General features: G+C 46.8%; 1 protein-coding gene across 1 annotated transcript in view; it reads right to left on the reverse strand.

Moving 5' to 3' along the window:
- Positions 1 to 1710: 1710 nt before the first annotated feature.
- Positions 1711 to 25517, reverse strand: part of Ywhag (tyrosine 3-monooxygenase/tryptophan 5-monooxygenase activation protein gamma) — a 29247-nt gene continuing 5440 nt past the window's right edge. Inside the window, exon 2 of the mRNA XM_031338251.1 lies at positions 1711 to 5001. Within this exon, the coding sequence (XP_031194111.1) occupies positions 4345 to 5001 (657 nt within the window). The 3' untranslated portion in view covers positions 1711 to 4344. The remainder of the gene's footprint in view (positions 5002 to 25517) is intronic.

The raw sequence follows: 25517 nt of genomic DNA on the forward strand, positions 1-25517 counted from the left end.
CAAGGCAAAGGCTGAGGACAGGCAAAATCTTCAGCTCCTGGGCTGGGTGCAGTGACCACCTGGAATCTCAGGAATTGGGAGGTGGAGGCAGGAGAATTTAAGAGTTTGAGGCCAGCTACATAATCCCCATCTGTCTCACATACAAAATCAGAAATCTGCCTGTCTTTGCTGGCGATTAAAGTCCGTGTACTCCCACACCCAGCTGATTGGTTTCGTCGGCATGTCAGGACCTCTCTAGCCCAGCGGTTCTCAATCTGTGGTCAGGACCCCTTCAGGTTGCATAGACATAGCAGTATCTGTTATGAAGTACCAATTTAAATACTGTTTATGTCAGTCACATGAAGGAAGGCTCACAGCATAAGTTTAGAACCACCACCCTAGACCCAGTTGGCTTTTCCCTCGAGCCCCTTTTTGTCTTTTGCTTGTGCAATGTGAACCAGTTCCTCTTGCCCTGCCCACAGATACCCACCCAGTTTATCACAAGAGGCCAAATTTGTGGCTCTTCAGATTTAACTGTAGGCTGTCACAGCAGAGCTGGAAAAATGAAAGAGGCAAGCCCACCAGGCAAGCTATCCATCACACTTCAGCATTCTGATTAATCTGGTTACTGAACGTCAACTCCCAGAAATAGAGATCGCTGTTACCGGGGTTAGCTTTCAGAGGGAGACCGTTTCCCCAAGCTTGCTTTGAGGCCCAGACTGCCATTCTTGGCCACCAGATCACCCTGTGAGTCAACATGCAGGCTCAGCTGACCAGTGTCAAGGCCAATGCATGTGGTAATCACGCATAAATAGAGTGGGGAAAGAGCAGTAACAGGAGTGAAGTGTATGTCCTTCGCAGAAAGACCCTACCACACTCCCACCTCCAGAGTTCTTGGATGGAGCTAAACTCAGATAGGGAGGGTCCCAAGTACGTGGGTAGGAAACCCTACTAGCACTACTCCCAACTCCTGCCCACCACCCTTTCTGTATTGCTTTTACTTTTCATTTTTAAAACCAGGCTCTCCCCAAGCCTGGCTTTGAACTCATGACCTTACTTTAGCAATCCTGGGTGCTGCTATGTGCCTTTTGGTTATTAGTACATTCTCCCCCGACTCCCACCAGACAGGATTTCTCTGTTCAACCCTGGCTGTCCTGGAACTTGCTCTTGTAGGCCTTGAACTCAGAGGTGCAGGCCTATAATTCCAGCTCTCAGGTGGCAAGCTGATCTTTCAGCTTACTCTGCCTGGATGACAGTGTGCCTACCTAGCTCCTGCTGCCTTGATTCCACTCTTCAGTCCCATCCATCCCTCCTAAATGAAACATCAGTGGAACCAGAACAAGGGGATGTGAAATGTGAAGCACCGAGTCCAGAGGACCCTCAAGTCTGGAGTCAACTGTCTCACTGTATAATAAATGTAAACTGGACTTGAATTTGTGATCCTCCTGCCTCAGAGTCTCGAGTACTGGGATCACAGTGTAAAACCACCAAACTAGCTTGCTCTATCTTCACCGGCACACACTGTGCTGGGAAGCCAATCCTAACCCTCCCACCGCTAGACAAGAGCCGGGCCTCTGAGCTACACCCCCGCCTTTGATCTTCTGTATGGCTGAGCCCCCACACCACCGCCCAGCGTCATTCCTGACTGGAGGTGGAGGACACCCACTTCCAATCAAATTGTCAAAAACAAAGCAGTTAAACTCTATTAAATGAAGCTAGGTACCGCCGACATCAGATCTGTAAGTTTATTTTGCTCAATGTACGACGGCTACATAATGACTCACATTCATGAATATTCCATCACTGAGGAAACTGCTAAGAATGGTCCGTGTGTGAAATAATTCCTTAGCGAAACACGGAGTAGGGGGAAAAATCACTTGATTAGACCTTAAAAATAGTTTCACTGCATAACATGACGAGAAAGCACAGAGGCGCGTTCAGAGAACGTCCGCGGCGTTCTCCTACACTGTAATAGTTATAATTTCACCATGACAAACACCAGACATTAAGAGTAAGCTAACACTGGTGTTTCTTTTGTCCCCTCCCCCCTGAAAAACAAAATATAGAACTGCATGTCACTATAGCAACATCCAAAACAGATCAATTTGTTACAATCACTATTTGGTAAAGCAAACTTTACCCCTGAAAGGAAAGAATTAAATTAAAAAAAAAAAGTTTAAAAAAAAATTTGAAGTCTTAAGTTTTTTTGTCATAGGAATACATAACACCTACAGTGTAAGTTAATAAATGTCAAGCTACCGTATAGAAATACAACACCAGCATGCACAATACTGTATCAATAGGATGGAGGAGCAACCGCGGGCGGCCCTGGAGACAGCATCAGAGGCAGGTGCGCTTCTCAACAGTAAAGGGAGGAGAAGGACCATCCAGCTCGAGTCAGGTCTCCCGCTCTCCCTCTTCAGTTCTACCCTCACATGATTTTTCTAGAACACAGCAAAGGTCAAGGCTGAAATGTAAAGAGAAACTCGGTTTTGCAATTCCAGTAGGTCATTTCCAAACAGTACAAGCGGGACACGGACATGCTCACTGCGGACATGGAGACAAACCACCAGGCGAAGCCCCACCGACCCCGTCCATGGCTCTGGTGGCCTAGCTTCCTCCCTGTGGTCTTCAATGGGTCTCAGTGTGGGACTCACACACTAGCATGAGGAGGGGCCTCTGAGGAAGGGCATGCTAGGAGGGCTGTGCAGAGGGGCATCATTCTTTCCAGCTACGTCACCAGCATCCCGTTAAGTTACTCAGCTTAAGTGGGAGCTTGGCTTCGGTAAGAGACAAAGTAGCTGCTGGGCCTTTGAAGACAAGGAAAGCAAGTTTTGGGCGCTGCCCATCTTGGGAACCCATGAGACCATGGGTTCTCCAGAAGACATAAACTGCACACTCTGCATGCAATAGGGCATGTTTATGGAAAGGTTTATCCACAGTGAGAATGAGGGACCTAGGGCTGAGACGGACCATGTAGGACAGAGCAGCATGGCTTCCTTCAATGTCACATGTGCAGCAACCTCATGAGAGAAGCCAATCTCAACAACTATGATTTCATTCAAAACTGCAGGCCAGGAAAGCTCAGGCTCCTGCTGACCCTGGCTACCCTCCAAGAAGCACTTGGGAAAGGAGTGCAGGGGGCTGGAGGGACAACTGGCTTAGGAACCAGGCTCCCTCCAATGAACTGCCTCTTCCTAGTGGGTTTCCTGTTGGCTCAGCTGCTGGCAGGGATGCTCCACGTCTTGTTGATAACCTCCTACCCTCTACACTCCAGTCGGATGCCTCGGGACACCTGCATGCTGCTGGCACAAGGTGCAGGGTAGACTCGGGTGCCGAGGAACATTCAACAGGCAGTGACACTGAGACGGAGCCCTGGCTGCTGAGAGCAGGTGTCTCTGATAAATGACATACAGACCTGAATTTTCTCCGTTTTCTCTGTGTGTGTGCGTGTGTGATACTTAAAGGTTTCTATTTTTGTGATGGGATTGCCTTAAAGAGTAAAGAAGAACCAAAAAGAAAGTATTCCCCACAGCCTCCGCCAAGCACCCATCAACCAAAACCTAACGGGAAGCTCCAACTCTCCCCACGTTTAGAGCTGATGAACAGCCAGACCAACCAGGACAGATGTAAAGCCGAACTGACAAGGGAAAACTCAGAACCCATGGCTTGGTGTCATGTATGGCTGTCATGTAGAAATACTGTAAACTAGAATTTAGTGTTAATACTGTCAACCCGTCGGGGACTTCCAAATACAGGGCCATGTCTGACTCATCTACAAAGGTTGTGCCTTCCACTCTAAGCCTGTCCAGTTGGGTAATTTAAACTATAACTTTACACCCTAGGGAAAGAGGGAGAGAGAGGAGAGAAAGAGAGAGAAGAGAAGAGAGAGAGAGAGAGGGAGAGGGAGAAGGAAAGAGAGAGAGAGAGGGAGAGAGCGCGCGAGAGAGCACAGCAACAGAGAGAACAGCCATGGAACTGAAGACGAGAGCGTGTGGACAGAATCCTTACTGGAACCACAGAACGCACTGAATGAGGGCCATCCATCTCCGGTTTTTCTTCTTAGAACCCTACCGTCTAGCAATAAGTTAAACTAAAGGCAGACAGCTCCACTTGCACAAGCCTGCACAACAGTCTGGATGCCTGTGTGAGGCTGCTACTCCGATACCAGCATAGCTAGCCTGACTTTCCACTAGTGGTATTTTGGCAAAAATGTCAAAGAGGCAATCAAAGACAGGACAGTCGTGGGTTTCTCCCTGGGAAGGTCAGCCCTCCCTTTCCCCTCCCCCACCCGACCCCCAACTCATGGGAAAAAATAAAGACTGCAGTAGTAGCATCAGCGTGCGCTGCCAGTCCACCTGGGCCTTAGTTGTTGCCTTCGCCGCCGTCGTCGTCTTGCTGGTCACTCGTCCAGAGCGTTAGGTTGTCTCGGAGCAGCTGCATGATCAGAGTGGAGTCCTTGTAGGAGTCCTCGTTCAGAGTGTCGAGCTCGGCGATGGCATCATCGAAGGCGGTCTTGGCCAGGTGGCATGCTTGCTCCGGGGCGTTCTGGATCTCATAGTAGAAAACGGAGTAGTTGAGTGCCAGGCCCAGCCGGATGGGGTGGGTGGGCTGCATGTGCTCCTTGCTGATCTCATGGGCTTCGCTGTAGGCCTTCTCAGACGACTCCACCACAGTCGCCCTTTTCTCCCCGGTGGCCACCTCTGCCAGGTAACGGTAATAGTCCCCTTTCATCTTCAGGTAGAACACCTTGCTCTCGTACTGGGTCTCGCTGCAGTTCTTGATCAGGTAGTTGTCCAGCAGGCTCAGCACGTCCTGGCACACGGCCTCCAGCTCCTTCTCGATCTTCTCCCGGTAGGCTCGGACCATCTCTATCTTCTTCTCGTTGCCGTCTGCAGACGTCTTCTGCTCGATGCTGCTGATGACTCTCCAGGAGGAGCGGCGAGCCCCAACCACGTTCTTGTAGGCCACCGACAGGAGGTTCCGTTCCTCATTGGACAGTGGTTCATTCAGTTCTGTCACCTGGAGGAGGAAGGACCGAGCACCGTTAGACACTGACGATAATAGAGCGAAGCTATCTTTACACCAACCCACAACAGGTCCATCAGCCATCGAGGCAGTGAGCAGGCAGAAAGACAGGCTGCACTGTGCCCAGGAGGAAGGCGAGTGAGTGACAGGACTGCAGGTGGCTTTACAGTAACAAGAAGGACCCTCAGCCCGTCCTCTCCCGTAACATGGACACCTAGCAATCTTAGCACGAGATGGCTATGTTCTCAGGAGGAGAGCGAGCGCCCTCAAGCTAACCAGTGCCCTTATTTGAGTCATGGTCCCTCTGGGAAAGAATGAGTCATCCTCAACTTGACTTTTGAGCAAAAAGGAAGTTTTTCTACTCCTATGCTTAACAAACAGATGACAACACCACAGAAATGAAGTCTACAGTGGGCGACGGCCAGGACAGATGGCTCAGAGGGTGAAGCTGCCTACTGTCAAGCCTCCATGCAGGTTTGACCCTGGCATCTATACTGGCCAAAACTCACTCTCAAGTTGCCCCTGACCTCCACATATCATATAAATAAACTCCCCCAACACACATAAATAAATGAAATAAAGAATTTTAAAATGGGACTGGAGAAACCAGGAGGTTGGTGGCATACACCTTTAAACCCCATACCTGAGAAGCTGAGGCAGGCAATCTCTGTGAGTTTGAGAGCACTGGCTCCTCTTCCTGGACCTGGGGTTCACTTTCTAGTACCCACATAGTGGCTCACAGCCATCTGTAACTACAAGTCCAGGGGATCTAATGCCCTCTTCTGGCCTCTGCAGGTACCAGGTACATGTGGTGCACACACACATGGACGTAAAACATCCACAGACAGAAAATATCTGAGTTTGAAGCCAGTCTGCTCTACATAGTAAACTCAAGGACAATCAGAGCTACATAGTGATCTTGTCTCAAAAAACAAAAAAGAAGAAAAGGAAAAGACCAACAACTTAAGATCCTGATCACTGTGGAATCTTAGCAAACTAGGGAAATGGATTTAACACTGTCTGACGGCTACAACAGTTCTCAGGGCTGGGGCTGCAGCCGCAGCTAAACAGTAAAGGGCCACCTTTACTGCTAGGTTCCAACTTGCAACACTGGGAAAACCAAGATGGGACAAGTATGGCAGCCACTTAGTGCTGCACATGGAACCCAGGGCCTCATATGCACTACACCTCACCCTGAGCCCAGTACCTGAAATTAATCCCTGGCCATCTCATTCCTAGTGGACAGCAGGAGTTAAGAATGAGGCTCCATGCCGGGCGGTGGTGGTGCACACTTTTAATCCCAGCATTTGGGAGGCAGAGGCAGGCGGATTTCTGAGTTCAAGGCCAGCCTGGTCTACAGAGTGAGTTCCAGGACAGCCAGGGCTACACAGAGAAACCCTGTCTCGAAAAACCAAAAAATAAAATAAAATAAAATATGAGGCTCCAGGGCTGGCGAGATGGCTCAGCGGCTAAGAGCACTGACTGCTCTTCCAATAGGTCCTGATTTCAATTCCCAGCAACCACATGGTGGCTCACAACCATCTGTAATGGCATCTAATGCCATCTTCTGGTCTGAAGACAGCTACAGTGTACTCATATATACATAAGATAAATAAATCATTCTTAAAAAAAAAAGAATGAGGCTCCAGCTCCATCAGGACTCCAAGTAGCAGACGACGGAGGCTTGCAGCTGTGATGCTGTGGCCACCCTGTGCCCATCCACCCTGGATGGATGGAGGCTGACATCACCTCAGGTCCTGCCGCTGTAATAAATACATGATCAAAAAGCACTATTTCTTCTTACAGCTCTTAGGTCACACTCCATTACTGGGGGAAGTCAGGCTATGGAGGAGGAGACCTGCTCACTGGCTTGCTCCTCAACCTACATTTTCATACTACTCAAGACCATCAGCTCAGAGCTGGTACCACCCACAGTGGGCTGGGCCTCACTTCCTCCCCCACACATCACTAACCAAGAAAAAACACCTCCAGATAGCCTTGCCCACAGCTTGTGTCAAGTTGACAAGGAAAAAAAAAAACCACTAAAACCAAGCAAGCAAGCAAGCAAGCCCTGGCCTTAACCTCTCAACCCCTCTACTTGGCTCTGCAGTGGTAGACTGTTAAGTGTGGACCAACCTGCCTAACTCTTTCCGAGTCCTGAGGCCTTTTCAGTCAGTACAAAAACACCAGAAGACAAGAGCCTGCTGGGTGACCTTAGGAGTGAACCGGTGCATTTTTCCAGGCTTTGACTGCTATATCTGTGTGGTGTTAGGGATCAAACCAGGACCTCTGGCATGCTAGTCTGGCCCTCTACCAGTGAGCTATATTCCAACTGACTATCATGCCCATAAAAAAAAAAAAACAGATTTCTGCACGATCACAGGCATTTTTAGGTGTTTGGGACAAATGCTTTTTCCCACCCTTGAAACAAGATCTCACTACAATGTAGTCCTGGCTGACCTAGAACACACCTGCCTGCCCCTGGCATGGTGAGATTAAAAGCTTGAGCCATTGTAGAGTACTGAATTCATGATGAAGTATGTGCTACAAGTATGGAAAGACGTCCAGTTCAGTAGCAGTACTCCCCAGGGAGCCCCGCCTTCCTTATCAACGACCATCCCTCAGCTGAATGTAGATGCACTGTCCCACTGGGCTGGCCTCCCCCCCCCCAACTCTTTACATTCCTTCTAAGAGCCTCAGCAGCAGCCCGGACGGACGGACGGACGGACGGACTGACGGACGGTCAGACACAGGCCAGTTCACCGGTCTCTGGAGAAACCCAAGCCCTGCTGTGGTGCAACCCAATCCCCGCTCACATGCCAGAAGAGCTCAAGTGCCTGCGGCCATGGAGATCTAGTTCTGGCCTTTGCCCTAAATCATGCTGTCCTTATTTCAAGAGCTGGGTGCTATTTAAAGCTCCAGTGACCTCATCAGCACACTACACCGATGGCTCTGCTCTAGCTCCAAAGCCCAGAGGCTGCAGTGGGTGCTTGTAGTTTGTCTCCTTGCAGCCAACTGCAACATGGAGGTTGTGTAAGGCCAACAGCAACCTTTAGCTAGAGTAACTCAGCCACATCTGGAACATTCTCCATGTTCTCTGCCAGTGAAAACTAAGTTAGAGGGGAAAACCTTAAGCTCTAATTCTTCCCAAAGAAAGGAGCCAGGTGGGCAGGCTCACTGTCTGAGCCATGAGGGGACAAAGGATGGAGGACAGAATGTCCAAGGTCTGCCTGAGCAACAGAGCAGGTTAAAGACCAACCTGGGAACTTGGAGGGACCCTGTACCAAAATAAAAATGCAGAGGCCTGGGGACATGGTGCAGTGGGAAGTACTTGCCTCACATCCCCAGTATCAAAAACAATTTCTTTTTCCCCCTTAAAAATCTCACATCAACTGGTCATGGTGGGCACACACCTTTAATCCCAGCACTGGGAAGGAAGGCAGAGGACCTCGGAGTTCCAGACCAGCCTGGTCTACAGTGTGAGTTCCCAGACAGCCAGGGTCAGAGCTACACAGAGAAACAACTGATGCCAGCAGGGGAGACAGCTCAGCAATTACGAGCACTTTTACTCTCACAAGACTCAGGGTTGGTTCCCAGATCCCATACAAACAATTCAAAACCTTCTATAGCTTCAGTTTCAAAATATGCCACACCATCCACAGCCCCAAGTAGTGCACACACACACACTTAAAAACTTAAAACCTAGCCGGGCGGTGGTGGCGCACGCTTTTAATCCCAGCACTTGGGAGGCAGAGGCAGGCAGATTTCTGAGTTCAAGGCCAGCCTGGTCTACAGAGTGAGTTCCAGGACAGCCTGGTCTATACAGAGAAACCCTGTCTCGAAAAACCAAAAAAAAAAAAAAAAAAAAAAAAAAAAAAAAAACCTTAAACCCTATATCCAATATCTTTTTTTTTTTTTTTGAGACAGAGTTTCTCTGTGTAGCCCTGGCTGTCCTCGAACTCAGAAAGCCACCTGCCTCTCCCTCCCAAGTGCTGGGATTAAAGGCATGCCCCACCACCACCCAGCCCAATTTCTAATTGTACACATCCGAGTGTAGATGCCCTCAGAGGCCAGAAGGTATCAGGTCCTCTGGAGCTGGAATTACAGGCAGTTTTGAGTCACCCCATGTGATTGCTGGGGACCAAACCTAGGTACTTCTGTAAGAGCAGCACAGAGACCAACCACTAAGCTAATTCCAAGCTCTTAAATGTTTTCCTTACATTATGTGTACAGTAGTTGTGCTTCATGTATGTACATTTGTGTGTGCAGTGCCTGAAGGTGCCAGAGTAAACTTCTGGGCCTAGAGTTACAGACGGTTGTGAGCTGCTGTGTGGGTGCTGAGAACTGACCCTGGGTCCCCTGCAAGAGGATGTCCAGTCCCTATCCCCCTTTAAAATATTTTTCTATTTTAAAAATTGTCTATCCATTTGGCATATATATGTTGTACTTTCATAATTTAGGTCCCATGGATTGAACTCAGATCCTTAGGCTTGGAGGCGAGTACCCTTCCCAGCTGAGCCACCCATCTAATCCAAAAGGCTTTTGTATATTTTTATTAAAGGTAGGAAAAATCTAATAGCATTCAAAATGGCAATTTATCACGGAACTTACAAAGCCTGTCACTCAGGGAAGAAGTAATTTCAACATTGAAAACTCATCAATCGCTCCCTCTTTTGGGGTGAGGGGAAGCAGAGCACTTCACTGTGCAGCCTTGGATGGGCTGCAACTCAGAGATCTGTCTGGCCCTGCCTCCTGGGTGTTAGGTGTCCACCATCATGCCCTCTTGTTAGTCATGTGACCCTGATCCCAGACTATGTTCTCAGTACCTAGATAATTAGCAAGTGTAAATCGCTGTCCTTCAAAGTTGTGTTCTGCTTTAGAACAACTAACATGGTGGAGACAAAGCAGACTATAGAGTGCTGGGTTTAACCCGCAGTGTGGGGTGGGGAATGACCTTTCCCCACTCCTACCTCAACCTGACTGAAAGATATCAGAAATAGTATCAGCAGTGCCCACTACCTTAAGCCCTGGAGGACTGGGTCAGTCAGAGCACGCCTGCAATGCCAACACTCAGGCAGAAAAATGGGCCGTTCTGGGCCACCAATCTAGCCCCAAGCCCAGCAATGTGACACTGTTTCACAAAGTCAAGGAAGGGTAAGGGCAGCCATATTGACACATGCCTTTAATCCCAGCACAAGAGGATTTCTGAGAATTTGAGGCCAGCCTGCCCTACCTAGTGAGACACACACACCCTCTTTCAAAAAAACAACATAGCTGGGCCGTGGTGGCTGTCACCTTTAATCCCAGCACTTGGGAGCCAGAGGCAGGCGGATTTCTGACTTTGAGGCCAGCCTGGTCTACAGAGTGAGTTCCAGGACAGCCAGGGCTACACAGAGAAACCCTGACTCAAAAAACCAAAAACCAAACCAAAACAAAACAAAAAAACCCACAAAGAACATACAGGCTCAAGAGGTGGCTCAGTGGTTAAGAGCACTGACTCTCTTCCAGAGGACCCGAGTTCAATTCCCAGCATTCCCAGCACCCACATGGCAGATCACAAAGGTCTATAACATGAAATTAGTTTTCCTTTAAATACAACAAAATAAAATAAAAATTTAAAAAAAAAAAATCAAAACCATGAAGTAGTTTCCATGGGAGAAAAAAAAAAAGACTAACTCCTGATCATCTGGCCTGTATTCCCCCAAACCCCTGATGAGTACAATTCATTTTTTAATGATTTATCTTTATTTTATGTGCATTGGTGTTTTACATATATGTCATGTGAGAGAGTCAGATCCCTTGAACTATGACACAGGTAAGGCCTGGGTTTGAAGCCCTAATACCACACACACTGAGTGTGCCTATGAACACTTGTGAGGCGGAGGCAAAGGGATCACAAGCCCCTAGTCATCCCTGGGTACCAGAGATGAGGTGTCTTTGAGAAGAAGCATGTAAGGAAAGGGATTTCTATCCTGCACCATCTTTTGGGTAAAAGTTACAAAGTAACAATTATGGTGGTAAATAGTAAGCATGACAATCAGATAACAATCCCTCCAAGGAAGAATTGAGGCAATAAAGCCACAAAAGGGAACAGCAGCAGTTTCAGGGACAGGGCCCTGTGTGGAGCTGTCACAGTAAAGACAGACAGATCCTTTTGTAAAATTCTACACCGCACCAAGAGGGAGCGCAGCGCTAACGTAGACTGTAAGGTTGTGTGGTACAGACATGGCAGTGGCAGAGTGCTGTGGTGGCACACAACTGCAACCTTAGCTAGCCCTCTGGAGGCTAAGCGGAGGGTGTCCAAGGCTAGCCTGGACTACTGAACAAGATCCTGTCCTCTAAAACTTCAGATTCATGAAAGACTGCAGGTTCATAAATTACAACAAACATTGCTCTGTTGAGCGTATTGGCAGGAGAGAGACTGCTTGTGTTGGGGCAAGGGGCACATGTGGACTCTGCTCAGTTTTGCTTTAAACCTTGATTATAAGTTGAAAATACTATTGCATAAAATAGCCAGGAAGCCATGAAAAAGTAAATGCAGTGGGAGCAGAAGAAACAAAGCAGCAAAGTACAAGGCACACACATGCACAGGCATCTACGGAATGTTCCAGAATGTCCATATTGCTTGGGCAACGTAATAAACCAGACACAGTTCTGGTTGGCTACAATTTTTTGTATATCCAAAAGCAGCCCATACTTACTAAATAATAAACTAAAACCAATAAGAATGTGATAATTTATATAACCAAAGAACCTTAAAACCAAATGGCACCTATGCAGAAAGGGTTAACAGAATCGCTTCCCCATGGCTATCTTTAGAAGGCCTGTCTGTAAGGCTGCCCTGACCCTTGGCTGGTATTTGGACACTTGAATCTTGAGAAGGTTTTTACCCCCACCCCACCCCCTGGGTTAAGAACCATTACGTCTTTGCAAAGTGGTTTAGGCTTCCTGTGCATCCAGTGTGCCAGGACATCCTCCCCCACCCCACTCCCTAAGGTCTTTAGAAGACTTCCCTGGTGGGCACTGGTCTTTTCACTTGTCTGGCTGCACCCAATGCCATGTCCTTGGCAGCCATGCTTGGCCTTTCCTCTGCAGACTGGGCCTTGCCAGATCAATGAATCCAAGGGTAACCTTGGGAACCCCCAGCACAAGCTAATTCTAGAAATCTTGAGGCAACACACCCTTCAAGACCAGACGAGCTAGCCTAAGGTAGGAAGGTCATGGGCTGGATACCAAGACCCTGTCTCAAACAGTGTGATGAGAGACAACACTGACAGAACAATACATCAAACCAAGAACATCTGCACTCAGCCTCACTGTGGTACACCAAGGACATGGATATTCTGTGTGATGGATCCTGGTCTCTGTCTCTTGAAGAAGAGGATGGCTTTTTTGGGGTCCTTTCTGTTGTTGCCTAAGGCAGGATGTCATGTAGCCCAGACTGTTCCCCCAATCTCCAACTCCCAAGTGCTAGCCAGGTGAGCCACCAGGCTGGCTCAGAAAGCTAGTCTCCTTAGGGCAACCTAACAGCCAGGGAGGCTTAGAGGCTCCAGCGGGACAGTGACAACCAGATCTGCTTTGCTAACAGCTATCGAGCTGAGTAAAACAGGGCAAAGGGAACCATCCCAGGATGCCAGCAGACATCCATGGCATGTTCAGGGCCAAGGTCACAGTCTCGGAGGGGGATACAACTGGGCTGGAACTCAGGACTTTATAACAGTCACCAAGTTCTCTCTACAGCTACCCTGTAAAATGGGCAATTACATAAACTCACTTTACAGGTATGACTGAGTGAGAAAATTTCTTTCCCCAGCCCCAACAATGACAGAGCTGCATAGGGATCAAAGCCGCCTGCTCCCCATCCCAGGACTAAGAATTCTAAAGATGAAAGCAGGTATGGTAGCATATTCTTGTGATCCCAGTACTCAGGAGGCAGGCTAAGGTCCAAACCACCCTAGGACCACATACAAGCTTCTGTCTCAAAGACTCTCTTCTAAGTGGACAGAGATGACTCGATAACTCAGTGTTCATTGTTCTTGCAGAGAGCTAAACCTGGTTCCCAGCAGACACTAGGAGGCTCAGAACCATCTGTAACTCCAGCTGTGGAGAATCTCATTACCTCTTCTGGCCTCTAAGGCTCCTGGATCTACATGGTACACACTAAACTCACAAACATTCTTTTAAAAGAATGTGTACAGTTATCCCACATTTGGGGTCTTGTAGAGATTATAGCTATGTGCCTGGGTTCCATAGATTCTCGTAACTTTATAGTCAGAAATGGGTTGCTCACTCAACTGTAATTTTTCTGGGCCTGCAGATAATTGTTTATGACATAGTACTGTTGTTCCTAAATGAGAAAAATAAAGGTGGGGGTAGCGGCACAGCCTTTAACAGCAGCATGTGGGAGCATGAAAGCAGAAGATGCAGGTACTCAAGGTTAGCCTGGGCTACATGAGACCCTGTCTCAAAGAGTCGGGTAGATCTCGGAATAAGAGGCCAGCATGATCTAATCTAGAGTGAGTTCCGGGCAGTCAGGGCTACATAAAGAAGTCCTGTCTCGAAAATAGGGGCAGTGGCAGCTCACTTGAGAGCAACCATATGGGTGCTGGGAATTGAACTTCCTATAGTAGGAGGTAGCTACTTCCTTAGCAGCTACAAGCAGTTCACAGGGTAGAAGAAGCTGGTCCCTTCCACCTCTCTTTTAAGTGTTATTTTATGTGTTTGTGTTTTTCCTGCGTATGTTTGTGGGACACACATGTGTGCAGTTCCTGTAGAGGCCAGAAGAGGGCGTCAGATTTGATGTTAGTGACTGCCCTATGGGTTATAGAAATGGAACCTGGCTCTTTAGTACAAGCCATTTCTTTAGCCCCAAACAATAAATCTTTAAAACAAAACAAAAAGAGTAAAACCTAAAAACTTCCAAAGCACCTACATTTTGGGTTCATGTTGACATGTCTAATGGAGGCTGAGGTCAAGTCAACTCTGGATGTCTTTCACTGACTGTCCTCTTCGTTTTCCTGAGATATCTCACTAAGTAGGCAAAGCTAGATGGCCAAGAAGTTCTGGAGAGCCACCTGTCATTGCTAAGGCTAGGATTACAACAGGTGCCACCAAGCGCCTCTGTTTAGACGGATGCTATGAACTCTCTCCAGCCCTACGCTTGCTTCTACTGGGAGGAGGCCATGGGTGCTAGCTACCTCCTACCTACCAATGCAAGAGACAAGCATTAAAGGCCAACAGCATCTCCAGCAGTCACACCCAAATGTCTGTTAGAGAGGGAAAAAACTACTTTAGGCTACCAGTGCCCAAGATATGACAACCTGGTTCCCATCATTAGAAGGCTCTCTGCTCTGCAGCTGTCTGCCTCTGGACAACCCTGTGTCTCTCAGACTAGTGCCCCAGTGTGACCAGTCTGCTCCAGTGACTCCCTAGTCAATCACCATGGTATCCTTTAGGCACTCTCAGTATTTGTGAGATGACTGAATCTACACTGGATGAATCCAGCCCAGTGTTTATAAAGATGGCTGAACCTACCCCTTTCCTTCCAGGTGTGCAGTACCTCCCCTCAAGACGTGCAATCTGGCCCTAGAGAAACGTCTCAGCAGTCAAGAGCAGCAGGTAGCTTTCTCACAGGACCCAGGTTCCATTTCCATAACCCAGACAGCAGTCACAACCATCAGCAAATCCCACACCCTCTCCTGGCCTCTGCACACAAACTGCACACATATGGGTCCACAAACATGCAGGCAAAATACCCACACATAAAGTAATGTTTATTTAAAAGAGAGAGGTGGGGGTACCAGCTTCTTCTACCTTGTAGAAGCTTCCTCCCAAGGTTTAGACAAGAGAGAGGGCGACACTGAAGCTAGGGTTGAGAGTGACTGCAGACTGCTTGGTGGCTCTTCCTTACCATCCTTCCAGAGGAATGTGACTCCCCCACCCAGTACCCCACACATCACTCTTCCTCTAAGAGCTCCCAGTCATTCTTTCTGGCCTCCACAGTACACTCACACACAAATAATCTGGTAAACTTACTTATTTGATAGGGTGGCACTGTGTATCCCTGGCCAGCCCCAGGGTATCCAAGATACCCAACACATCCTCCACACACATCCTCCCGATTAAAATACTCCAAATTCAGTGAACCTGATGACTGACCCCAGGACTCGGGGAACGGGAAAACCCACTCCTACTCCATGGCTCAAACACACACACACACACACACACACACACACACACACACACACACACACTTGCCTGTACCCACCTCTCAGTGAATAAATACACAGTTAAAAACTGAGCTGGGCCGGGCAGTAGTGGTACACGCCTTTAATCCCAGCACCTGGGAGGCAGAGAGGCAGGTGGATTTCTGAGTTCGAGGCCAGCCTGGTCTACAGAGTAAGTTCCAGGACAGTCAGGGCTACACAGAGAAAGCCTGACTCAAGAAAAAAAAAAAAATTAGCTGGAAGCCCAGCATAGTAAATGCATGCCTCTAGTCCCAGCCAAGGCTACAAGGTAAGGCCCCATCTGAAAACAAAAGAAAACCTTAGCTGAGTACAGTGGCACACACTTTTAATTCCAGTACTGGGAAGGTAGGTAGTGGATCTCTGAGCATGGGGCTGGCCAGGGATACACAGTGCCACCCTATCAAATAAGTACACAACACTAAAGAAAGAGCGGCATCTACAGTACCAGCACTCCACCCTTCCTGTGCTCTCCATCCATCCGCCAGCCCTGCAAACACTCGCATGTGCACCTAAAGGCCAGAAGAGGACATCAGAGACACACTACATATGGTTGTGAAGCACGACCTCTGGAAGAGCAAGCAGCCAGTGCTCTTAACCACTGAGCCATCTTTCCAGTCCTTTCATGTTGTATTTTAACTCACTGTAGTCCCGGGTAAGGTGCGATGGTAGCTTAGCATGTACAACCCCTTGGGATAATCCCAGGACAGCAAAGCTTCACTAGCCGTGCCCTCTTTCTTTCCTCTGGCTAGTGTGATTTCAGGGTCTTCATCTGCTCTGCCTATTCCAGCCCTACTAACTGTCAACTTGCACCACGAAGCCTCAATACGTTAACTCTCATGAGTAAAGACACTGAGCTAAGGTCTTAGACCAGGACATCAGTGAATCCTACCAATCTGAGGGGGTCTTGGGGCTCAAAGCCATAACTGTACACATGGGCCAGAGATGGATGGAATCCAGATGACAAGACAGCTTCTACAGAATGTAAGGGTATGGTAGTGCATGGTTATAATCTCAGCTCCCAGAGAGTTGCAGGCACCCTTGATCACAGCAAGTTCAAAGCCAGCCTGAGCTACATGAGACATACAGGACCTTGGACATGCCAACCCACATGCAGCCCCTGGTGTCTATCACCTCAGTGAACAATACTGTTAGAGGTTGCACTGCTTTAGGGTCCTTTCACAAAGTCACCTAATGAGTCAACTTTCAAAAGTGTTCTTCAGACCAAGCTTATGGTAACTGCATCCTTTCAGTCATCCCCCCAGTTAGCCATTTCCTTCACAGGCACTCCACTCTGCAGACCAGGCTAGCCTGGAACTCAAGTTCTATCTGCTTTTGCCTCCTGAGTGCTGACATTAAAGGCATGCACCACCAGTGCCCAGCTTCAAATGGCTGTCTTGGACGGTTGCAAACTAAATATGCTGGCCATGGCCTGCCTGATCTGCCTTTGTTTACTGATGTGGTCTTGCTGTTCAGACAGGGCTAATCTGGGACTCAACTCTCCTGCCTCAGCCTACTGAATGCCGAGATTACATAAGCTTGCATCACCAGCCTCCTCTTCCATCTGAATAACTTAATAGCTAGGAGCTTCCCCTGTAAGTTGGTATTTGTTATTCTCAACTGCTCAGAGTCGAGGATTCCCGGGATGCTACCTATCTATAGAGGATTCCCGGGATGCTACCTTTCCATAGAGGATTCCCGGGATGCTACCTATCTATAGAGGATTCCCGGGATGCTACCTATCTATAGTGATAACTAAATCATTTAAAACTTCCTGTTGAGAAGAAATAGAAATCATTTCTATCCCTCCCCCTTAGATAGTCCATAAATCCCCAAAATGTTTTACTATCCATATAAACAGTACACACATACACATAGAAATACATGCTTACAGAAGTCAGGACGATCCTGGGCATAAGGATGCTTCCTCTCCTGCACCCTGTTTGAGCCAGGGCCTATTTGATTTTATCTGAAGTGTCCTTTCATTTTTTTCCACTGCATACATTAGGCTAAGCTGGCTTATGAATTTCTGGGCATCCTTTGCTTCCCATCTTGCCTTAAGAGCACTGGGGTTACAAATGGGTGCTACCACACCAGAGTTTGGTGTATCTAATTCTGAATCCAAGCCTTTCCCTACTGAACCATCTCTCCAACCTATCTGTTGTTTTTTTTTTTTAAAACCAGGACTTGATGGGTGGTAGCACTCACCTTTGATCACAGCACTTGGGAGGCAGAGGCAGGTGGATCTCTTGAGTTTTCAGGCCAGCCTGGTCTACAGGACAAGTTCAGGACAGCCTGGGCTACACAGAGAAACTCGTCTTAGAAAAAAAAAACAACAAAACAAAACAACAGACCAGGACTCCCTGACTAGGTTACCCAGGCTGGCCCCGACTCATGAACTCAAGCAATCCTTTTACACTGACCCTCTAGGAGCTAGACTGTGGCTTGTACCACCATACCTGACTAAAATGGCAACATTTCTGGTGGACTAAAAGGTTCTACTTTCCTCCTGTGAGGTGCTTCCACTTTAGTGCCAGCATTCATCTCTTCCTTCTTGGCAGTAACTCCAGGACTGATAGCAAAACAACTGCACTTAGCTCCTCATGCTTAAACTCGCAACACCTCTCCAGTTAAATGATATCTAAAGCATAGTGAATCACAGGGTCAATGATAGTTAATAAAAAGAATTAAATGTGAAAAGGTGTCTGCAATGGAATATACACCAACATTAAAAAACATTGTCAGGTAAGGCAGTACAATGCTAGAATCTAACATTTGGTAGTCTGGGATAGAAACAAAGATGAAATTTATGGCTAGCCTGAGCCAACCTAGGAAGAAAAATGCAAGCCCGTGTGGAGCCTCGAACCTGAAATGCCATCACATGAGAGGCAGGAGGGACCTGAGACCCTGGGTGGGTTGGGAGTGGGTGGTCAACGTGGTCTGCAGGAAAAAAACGGGCAGCAACACGGCTGCTCATGGGAACATGTACCCACAGACCTAAATGAGAAATGTCAATACAAACTCAACCTTTTTCCTGTTGTTGTTTTGAGACAGGGTTTCTCAGTGTAGCCCAGGCTGTCCTGGATCTTGCTCTGTAGACCAGGCTGGGCTTAACTCAGAGATCTGCCTGCCTCTACCCCTGCCTCTGCACCCTAAGTGCTGGGATTAAAGTGTCCACAGCCACTACGACCTGGATAAAATTTGAATCTTAATATATGTTTACTGTATGTTTTTCCTTCACTGTAGAACTGTCAAGAATAATACTACATAATAATAGTAACTACACACATATGATGTGGGTGATTAGTGGAAAATATTTAAATGGCCAGTTCCCATTGTGGGAGGGAAACCATTTATGTAGCTCACAGGAGCAAATAACTTTTGCCACCTCATGCCACCACACTCTGCTGCCTACTGAAAGGAAAAAGTATTTACAACAGTGGGAGATGGGACTGCAGCACACATGAAAGGACATGTGATGATAGCACACCATGAAATGCTAACAGCAGGGAAGAGCTGACAAAGCTCCAGTGCTTCCTGTCCAGTCAATCTAGCCTATCGGGTTCAGTAGGAGATCCTGTCTCAAGAAACAACAGTAAAGACAAGGCAGTGTCAGTAAGATAGCTTAGTAGGCAATGGAGCGTGCCACCAAGCCTTCATGAAGCCTGGACTTGGATCCCAGGAACCTACCAACTGTTGTTGAAGAAGACAACCACGTCCTCCCCCCTACCCCCGAACAGAATTAAAATAGTGACAATAGGGTAGAAAAAAAAATAAATAAGAGCAATTTAAGGCTCCAGACCTCCGGCCTCCATACACTAATGCTGCAGCACAGGCCTGCGTAGGCCTCATCCAGCTGCCCCATGGGTTAAAAAGGGTAACAGAGGGTAGAGTGCGTAAAGGCACTTGCCACCAAGCCTGAGGACCTGAGTTCAATCCCACGGGATCCACGTGATGGGAGTAGAGAGCACATTCCTGCAAGTTGTCCTCTGACCTTCCTCACCGTCTCCCCCACCCCCAAGCTAGGAAAACAACAGTGCCTAACAGAAAAGCAGAATGGAGTTAATATGCAGTCTCCAAGAATTGGGTGGGAGCTATTCTTTTTTTTTTTTTTTTTTTTAGGACTTATTTATTATTATATGTAAGTAGACTGTAGCTGTCTTCAGACACACCAGAAGAGGGCATCAGATCTCATTATGATTGGTTTAAGCCACCATGTAGTTGCTGGGATTTGAACTCAGGACCTTCAAAAAAGCAGTCAGTGCTCTTAACCGCTAAGCCATCTCTCTAGCCTGGGTTGGAGCTAGTCTATCAGTTTAAAGAACAGGGCAGCAAGCCAAGCATGGGATACATGCTTTTAATACCAGCTCTCAGGATGCTGAGGTAGATCTCTAAGTTCAAGACTATCCTGGTATACATAGTGAGTTTCAAGACAGTCAAAGCTACATAGTAAGACTCTGTCTTAAAAACAAAGGAATAAAGGCAGGAAGAACAGAGACAGAGGAGCACTCCATGCTGAGCAGAGCTTACCCACGCACCACCATCTCCACCCACTCCCAACCCACCCAGGGTCTCAGGTCCCTCCTGACAGTAGGAGCTGATGGTTAAGCATCTTCTTAACAAGGGGAGGGAAATAAATTATCTACCATCTGGATTTAATGCCCTAAGGGGGAAAAAACCTCTATACTTTGAAGCTGCTATATTTGAGTGCAAAGATACGGCTGGTAATTTAAGCATCTGTGGCAAATAAGGGGTAATTTTACGTAGTCAAAAAGCCATCACCAAAATGGTAAATAATCCCAAAGGGGGCCAGGAAAGCAGCAAAGTCTTAGTCACACTGCCAATATACTGTAAAGTGGAGAGCTGGTGAGTGTGTGTGTGCACAAGGAGGGGGCTGCAGTTTATACTATCAAACCTGAGTTTTTTAAAGTTTTCATTAAAGAAAATAAAGTCAACGTAGCAAAGTCAAAGTAGCAAAAGGGAGTGTGCACTTACACACAGGTCATCTCCAAACCTGGGAGGCAGAAGGCCAGTTACTGCCCGTTTGTGCTGAGAGATCCTGTCTCTACCCTGGGAGGCAGACGAGATCCTGTCCCTACCCTAAAAAAGGAGTGGGGACACTAAAAGACAAAGAGAAAAGGGGGAGGGGCGGCAATTTCCCACATACAATGTCATACATGTTCCCTTCTACAGCCACCTGATTTTTAGTACAAAACAAGAGACCACTCCAGACCATTCTCAACTCATTTCTGTGATGTTGATGTTGAATATTAAATGCAGGGCCTCACTAGGCAATTCTCCATAACTGAGCTACAACTCCACTCCTTTCTAGTCACAAGGACTTACTTCTCTAGACTGACCCCGAGATCCTCCACTGCTGCCTTACTGCTAGGGTAAGCATGTGCCACTATACCTGTCCTTTAAAACTTCAGAAAATTAATGTATTTACTGTGTGTGGGCACAAAGGCACCACTTCACACATGTAGAGGTCAAAGGGCAATTTGTGAGAGGTGGTCCTCTCCTTCCTCCATGTGGGTTCTAGGGATTGAACATAAATTGTCAAGTATGTAAGCAAGTGGTCTTACTGAGCCATCTGCTCAGCCCTCAAAACCAAATCAAAACCAAACCCCCAATAGGCTTGGTAGTGAATGGCTACAACCCCAGATGGAAGCCAGAAGCAGAGAGTTCCAGCTCATCATTGACTACAGTGTTCAAGTCCCTGGCCAGCCTGAGCTACATTAACTTAAAATAGAAAGTTTCATTAATACTGAATCTTAAAAATTGCTGGTTCTGGTGATGCAACATTTTAATCCTAGGAACTCAGAGACAGGTGGATCTCTTTGAGTTCAAGGCTAACTCGGTCTACACAGAATTCCAAGACAGCCAAAGCTACAAAGAGGGACTATTGTCTCAACTAAAACAAGAGAAATATTACTAAGTCTATGACCAACCTGAACACAAATGATCCAAGAAGCTAAGAGGTTCGGATCTGGATAAAACAGACATTGCATACTTTGTGCGTGTGCTTATATACATATGTACACACAATTATTTCCCCAGGACTGACACTTGAGGCTCTGTATGTGAATATAAGCCATATTTGTCTTTTTAAAACTTTTACATAAATGTCTGTGTGAAGGTGTCACGGAGGCCAAGAGAGGGTAGAGTGTAGAAGAATCCCCAAGAGCTGGAGTTCCCTGCACTGTGAGCTGCCTAAGACTGTACATACCCCTGAAGAGCCCTAAGTGTTTTAACCACTGAGCCATCTGTATAGTGCCCAAGCTTGCAGTCGTAAGTCTATTATCCCAGAACTCAAAAGGCTGGACTACATACGCACATCTTGTCATTGTCATTAAGGGAAAAAAGTGCTCAGGGCCAGTGAGCTAGCTCAGAAGGTAAACGTGCCTGCTGCAAGAGTCTAAGGAGACAACCAACTCCCATGGTTTTCTCTGACCTACAGTCTCTCAATATAAATTAATCATGATGTAACAAAATTACTTAGAAGAAGAAATGTATTCATAGTGACTTCAAACATAAAATTTAGGCAGCGGCCTAGACACTAAAAGGGTTTGGGCAAAGGTTGAAGTGCGAGGGGTGAGCTCTTGCCTGGCATGTGTTCATAGGGGGGCCCACTGAGCATGCAGAAGGTCCTGATTCCTTTCCTAGTACTGCATAAAGTCAGGCATGGTTGTACAGTCCCAGAGTTTGGGTAATAGAGGCAGGAGAATCAGAAGTTTAGGATTATGAGGTCAATCTGGCTTCATGAGACATCTCCCCAAAAAAATGCTAGAAATAGAGCTGGAAAAATGTCTCAAGTGCTCTTGCATGAGCTCCCAGCATCCATGTCAGATAGCTCATAACCACCTGAAATCCTGGAATAAATCTTTAAAAAAATCATCTATAGGGCTGGTGAGATGGCTCAGTGGTAGGAGCACCGACTGCTTTTCAGAAGGTCCTGAGTTCAAATCCCAGCAACCACATGGTGGCTCACAACCACCCATATGAGATCTGACATCCTCTTCTGGTCTATCTGAAGACAGCTACAATGCACTTATTTATAGTAACTAAAAAATAAATCTAAAAAAAAAAAAAAATCATCTATATATCTAACAACATCCTGGTCTGCTCAAGTGGTACCTGTACTCCCGGTATTAGATAAGAGAGCCAGAAGCAGGTCAGATGTTCTAAATCATCCTAGGTTTACATAGTGAGTACTTGCCAGCCTGGCCTACATGAGACCATGTCTACATATGGGAAAAAAAAGACAATGCGTTTTCCTTCTTATCTATTAACAAGCAAAGCTAAAATCCGTGTACACTGGAAGCATTCTATTCAGGTCAAATGCTGGTGGCAATCTGCTTACCTTCTACCAGCTGTTACACAGAACTCGTCTACTTCAGTTGTGCCTGGGACAGGCCTAAAAACCTGACCACAGAACTGAGGTGTACACTTCAAAAGGAGTCAGCCTCCTGAGGTAGTCAAGTCACTGACATCTCCTAACTCAGATGTGTTCCAGATTGATCTCTGCTATAATCTGTGGAGAGATCTGCATGCTTTCTTTATTCAGGCATAAAGGTACCCTAAGAAATATTTTGTTATAGCTAAAATTGAAACTTAACATCGTTTCCTGGCTTCCAGTGTTTCAATAATCCTAATCGATCTCCTAGCTGTAGTTAGCTTGGAATTTCTACAAAGGAGCTGTCTTATCAGACAGAGTGCCTCCAAAGTTAGAGATAGCCGTCAGGCACTAATTATTAAGAGCAGTCCCACACAAGGCAGAATTCTTTTACTGACTAGAGAGAAGTTATAGGGCTTCCCTCACTAATTATTTACGTTACAGCCAAGGAATGCTAAAATACGACCCTCAGATGCTTGCCTCAAGACAGACCCTGAGAGTTTATCTTGGGGCTGCCAGGACAACCCAGTCTGAAGAATGACACCACTGCTCCTCCATCTTGCACCTGGCTGATTGATTGTACTGACCTTGATGTGACCATCTCCTGCCTATGCGACTTCTGTAGTCTGCCCTGCTCTCTGTATACCATATAAACCTGATTTCTACTCTGTACAAATTATATTCAGTTTCAGCACTCCCTTGTGTCTGTTTCTGTTTGTCATTTCTTCGCCAACGCCTTATCTACCTGACTAGGACCCTGTTCCCCCAACAGGTTGAGGGAGGCCCAGACTGGCCAGCCCGTGGCACAGCTCCTTACAAAGGAGAGCTGAAGTGGTGGTGTCTGTAATCCCACCATCCACGTAAGGGCTACATAGTGGGTATCATGCTAGCCGCTCAGCAAGTACCTGGCTCAATCAATAAATCAATTCACACAGTTCCCACCTAGCCTATTACTTCCTTGCAAATTAATCAAACAGGAAAAAGAAAGAGGGGCCAGACACAGTGACCCCCAGTAGCACTGCATACCTTTAATGTCAGAACTCAGAAGGCAGAGAGATCTGAGTTCAAAGCCAGCATGGTCTACATAGCAAGCTCCAGGACAGCCAGGACTGCATGGTCCTGTCCTTAATTTAATTAATTAATAAATAAATAAATAAATAAATAAATAAATAAATAAATAAAATTGGGGTGAGCCTGGTGGCACAGATCATAATCCTAGTTCAACTACAAGTTTGAGCAAGGCCTGCTGCTGATGATATTATGTTGAGAACTTGCCTCAAAAGCAAGAGGACTGAGCATGTGTCTCAGTTGTAGCACATGCATGGCACACAAGACCTAGGTTCAATTCCCACCATGGCAAATAAGAAAAAGATATTTAGTTAAAAGTCTACATTTGTTGCTATTATAAAATTACCAGATACTCTGAGTGCAATGAGACAGACAGACCAGCCATGCCAGCATGCCAGATGCCTGAGGATCCCAAGTCTAAGGCCAGTCTCTACTGCAGTGAGTTCCAACTTAAGCACAGGCTCCCTCGCTCCCTCTCGTTCCCTCTCGTTCCCTCTCCCCCCTCCCTCCCTCTCCCTCTCCCTCTCCCTCTCTCGAACGCGCGCGTTCTGGCCTCTGTGGGCATCTGAGCTCACATGCACATACCCACACCCACATACATATAAATAAGTAAAATAAAAATCTTTTTTTAAAAAGCCAACCAGATGACAGTTTCATAACCAAAGTGATAACTGATACCTAAAATGGAATTTGAGGACATTAAAAAAAAAAAAAAAAAAAAAAAAAAAAAAAAAAAAGCCCTGAGGCAGCTGTATATAGTTTACAGCCTAGAATGGTGGGAAGGCAGCACCTCCATAGTGAAACCAGACTACTTAGTAAGGGAGGAAAAGAGAATGCAGGGGTTTATATGAACAGTGCAAGGCAGTGAGACGCCTCTAATAATAACACCTGCTTGATGGCAGCCTTGGTGACAATGAGACCCTGTCTCAAAACTAAAAAAGAGGGCTGGAGAGATGGCTTAGACGTCCTGAGTTCAAATCCCAGCAACCACACGGTGGCTCACAACCACCCGTAATAAGACCTGATGCCCTCTTCTGGTGCGTCTGAAGACAGCTACAGTGTACTTATAATAAATAAATAAATAAAAATAAATAAATACAAAAAATGGTTTAAAAATAAATAAATAAAAACTAAAAAAGAGCCTACTAATCAGAGGTTGGAGATGTAGCTCAGTGCTTGCCTAGCATGCGCAACGCCCTGGTGTTCATCCCTAGCACTTGAGAGGTGGAAGCAGGGATCAAAAATGCAAGGTCACCCTCAGCTACATGAAGCCAGCCTGGGCTACACGAGACACTGTCCCTCTGAACTAATTAAAAAGAGGGACCAGACTAGGCAATGGTGGCACCTTTAATTCCAGCACTGGGGAGTTCAAGGCCAGCCTGGTCTACAGAGTTCCAAGACAGCCAGGGATATACAGAGAAACCCTGTCTCGAAAAACCAAAAAAGAGAGGCCAGAATGATGGTTGGCAATTAAGAGCAACTGATGCTCTTTCACTGGATCTGGGTTGATTCCCAGCACCTACATGGAGGTTCCCAGCTATCTCTAACTCCTGTTCAGGGCATCTGACGCCCTCTTTTGAACTTCATAAGCACTGCATGTACCTACTACAACCTAATGGAGGCCAAACTCACACACATAAAAAGAAAAAATCCGTTCGGTGGTGGTGGTGCATGCCTTTATTCCTAGCACTTGGGAGGCAGGTGAATTTCTGAGTTCGAGCCCAGTCTGGTGTACAGAGTGAGTTCCAGGACAGCCAGGGCTACACAGAGAAATCCTGTCTCAAAAAAAATAAAAGAAAAAA

Source organism: Mastomys coucha, unplaced genomic scaffold (genome assembly GCF_008632895.1).
Source record: "Mastomys coucha isolate ucsf_1 unplaced genomic scaffold, UCSF_Mcou_1 pScaffold22, whole genome shotgun sequence".
Classification (NCBI taxonomy): Eukaryota; Metazoa; Chordata; class Mammalia; order Rodentia; family Muridae; genus Mastomys; species Mastomys coucha.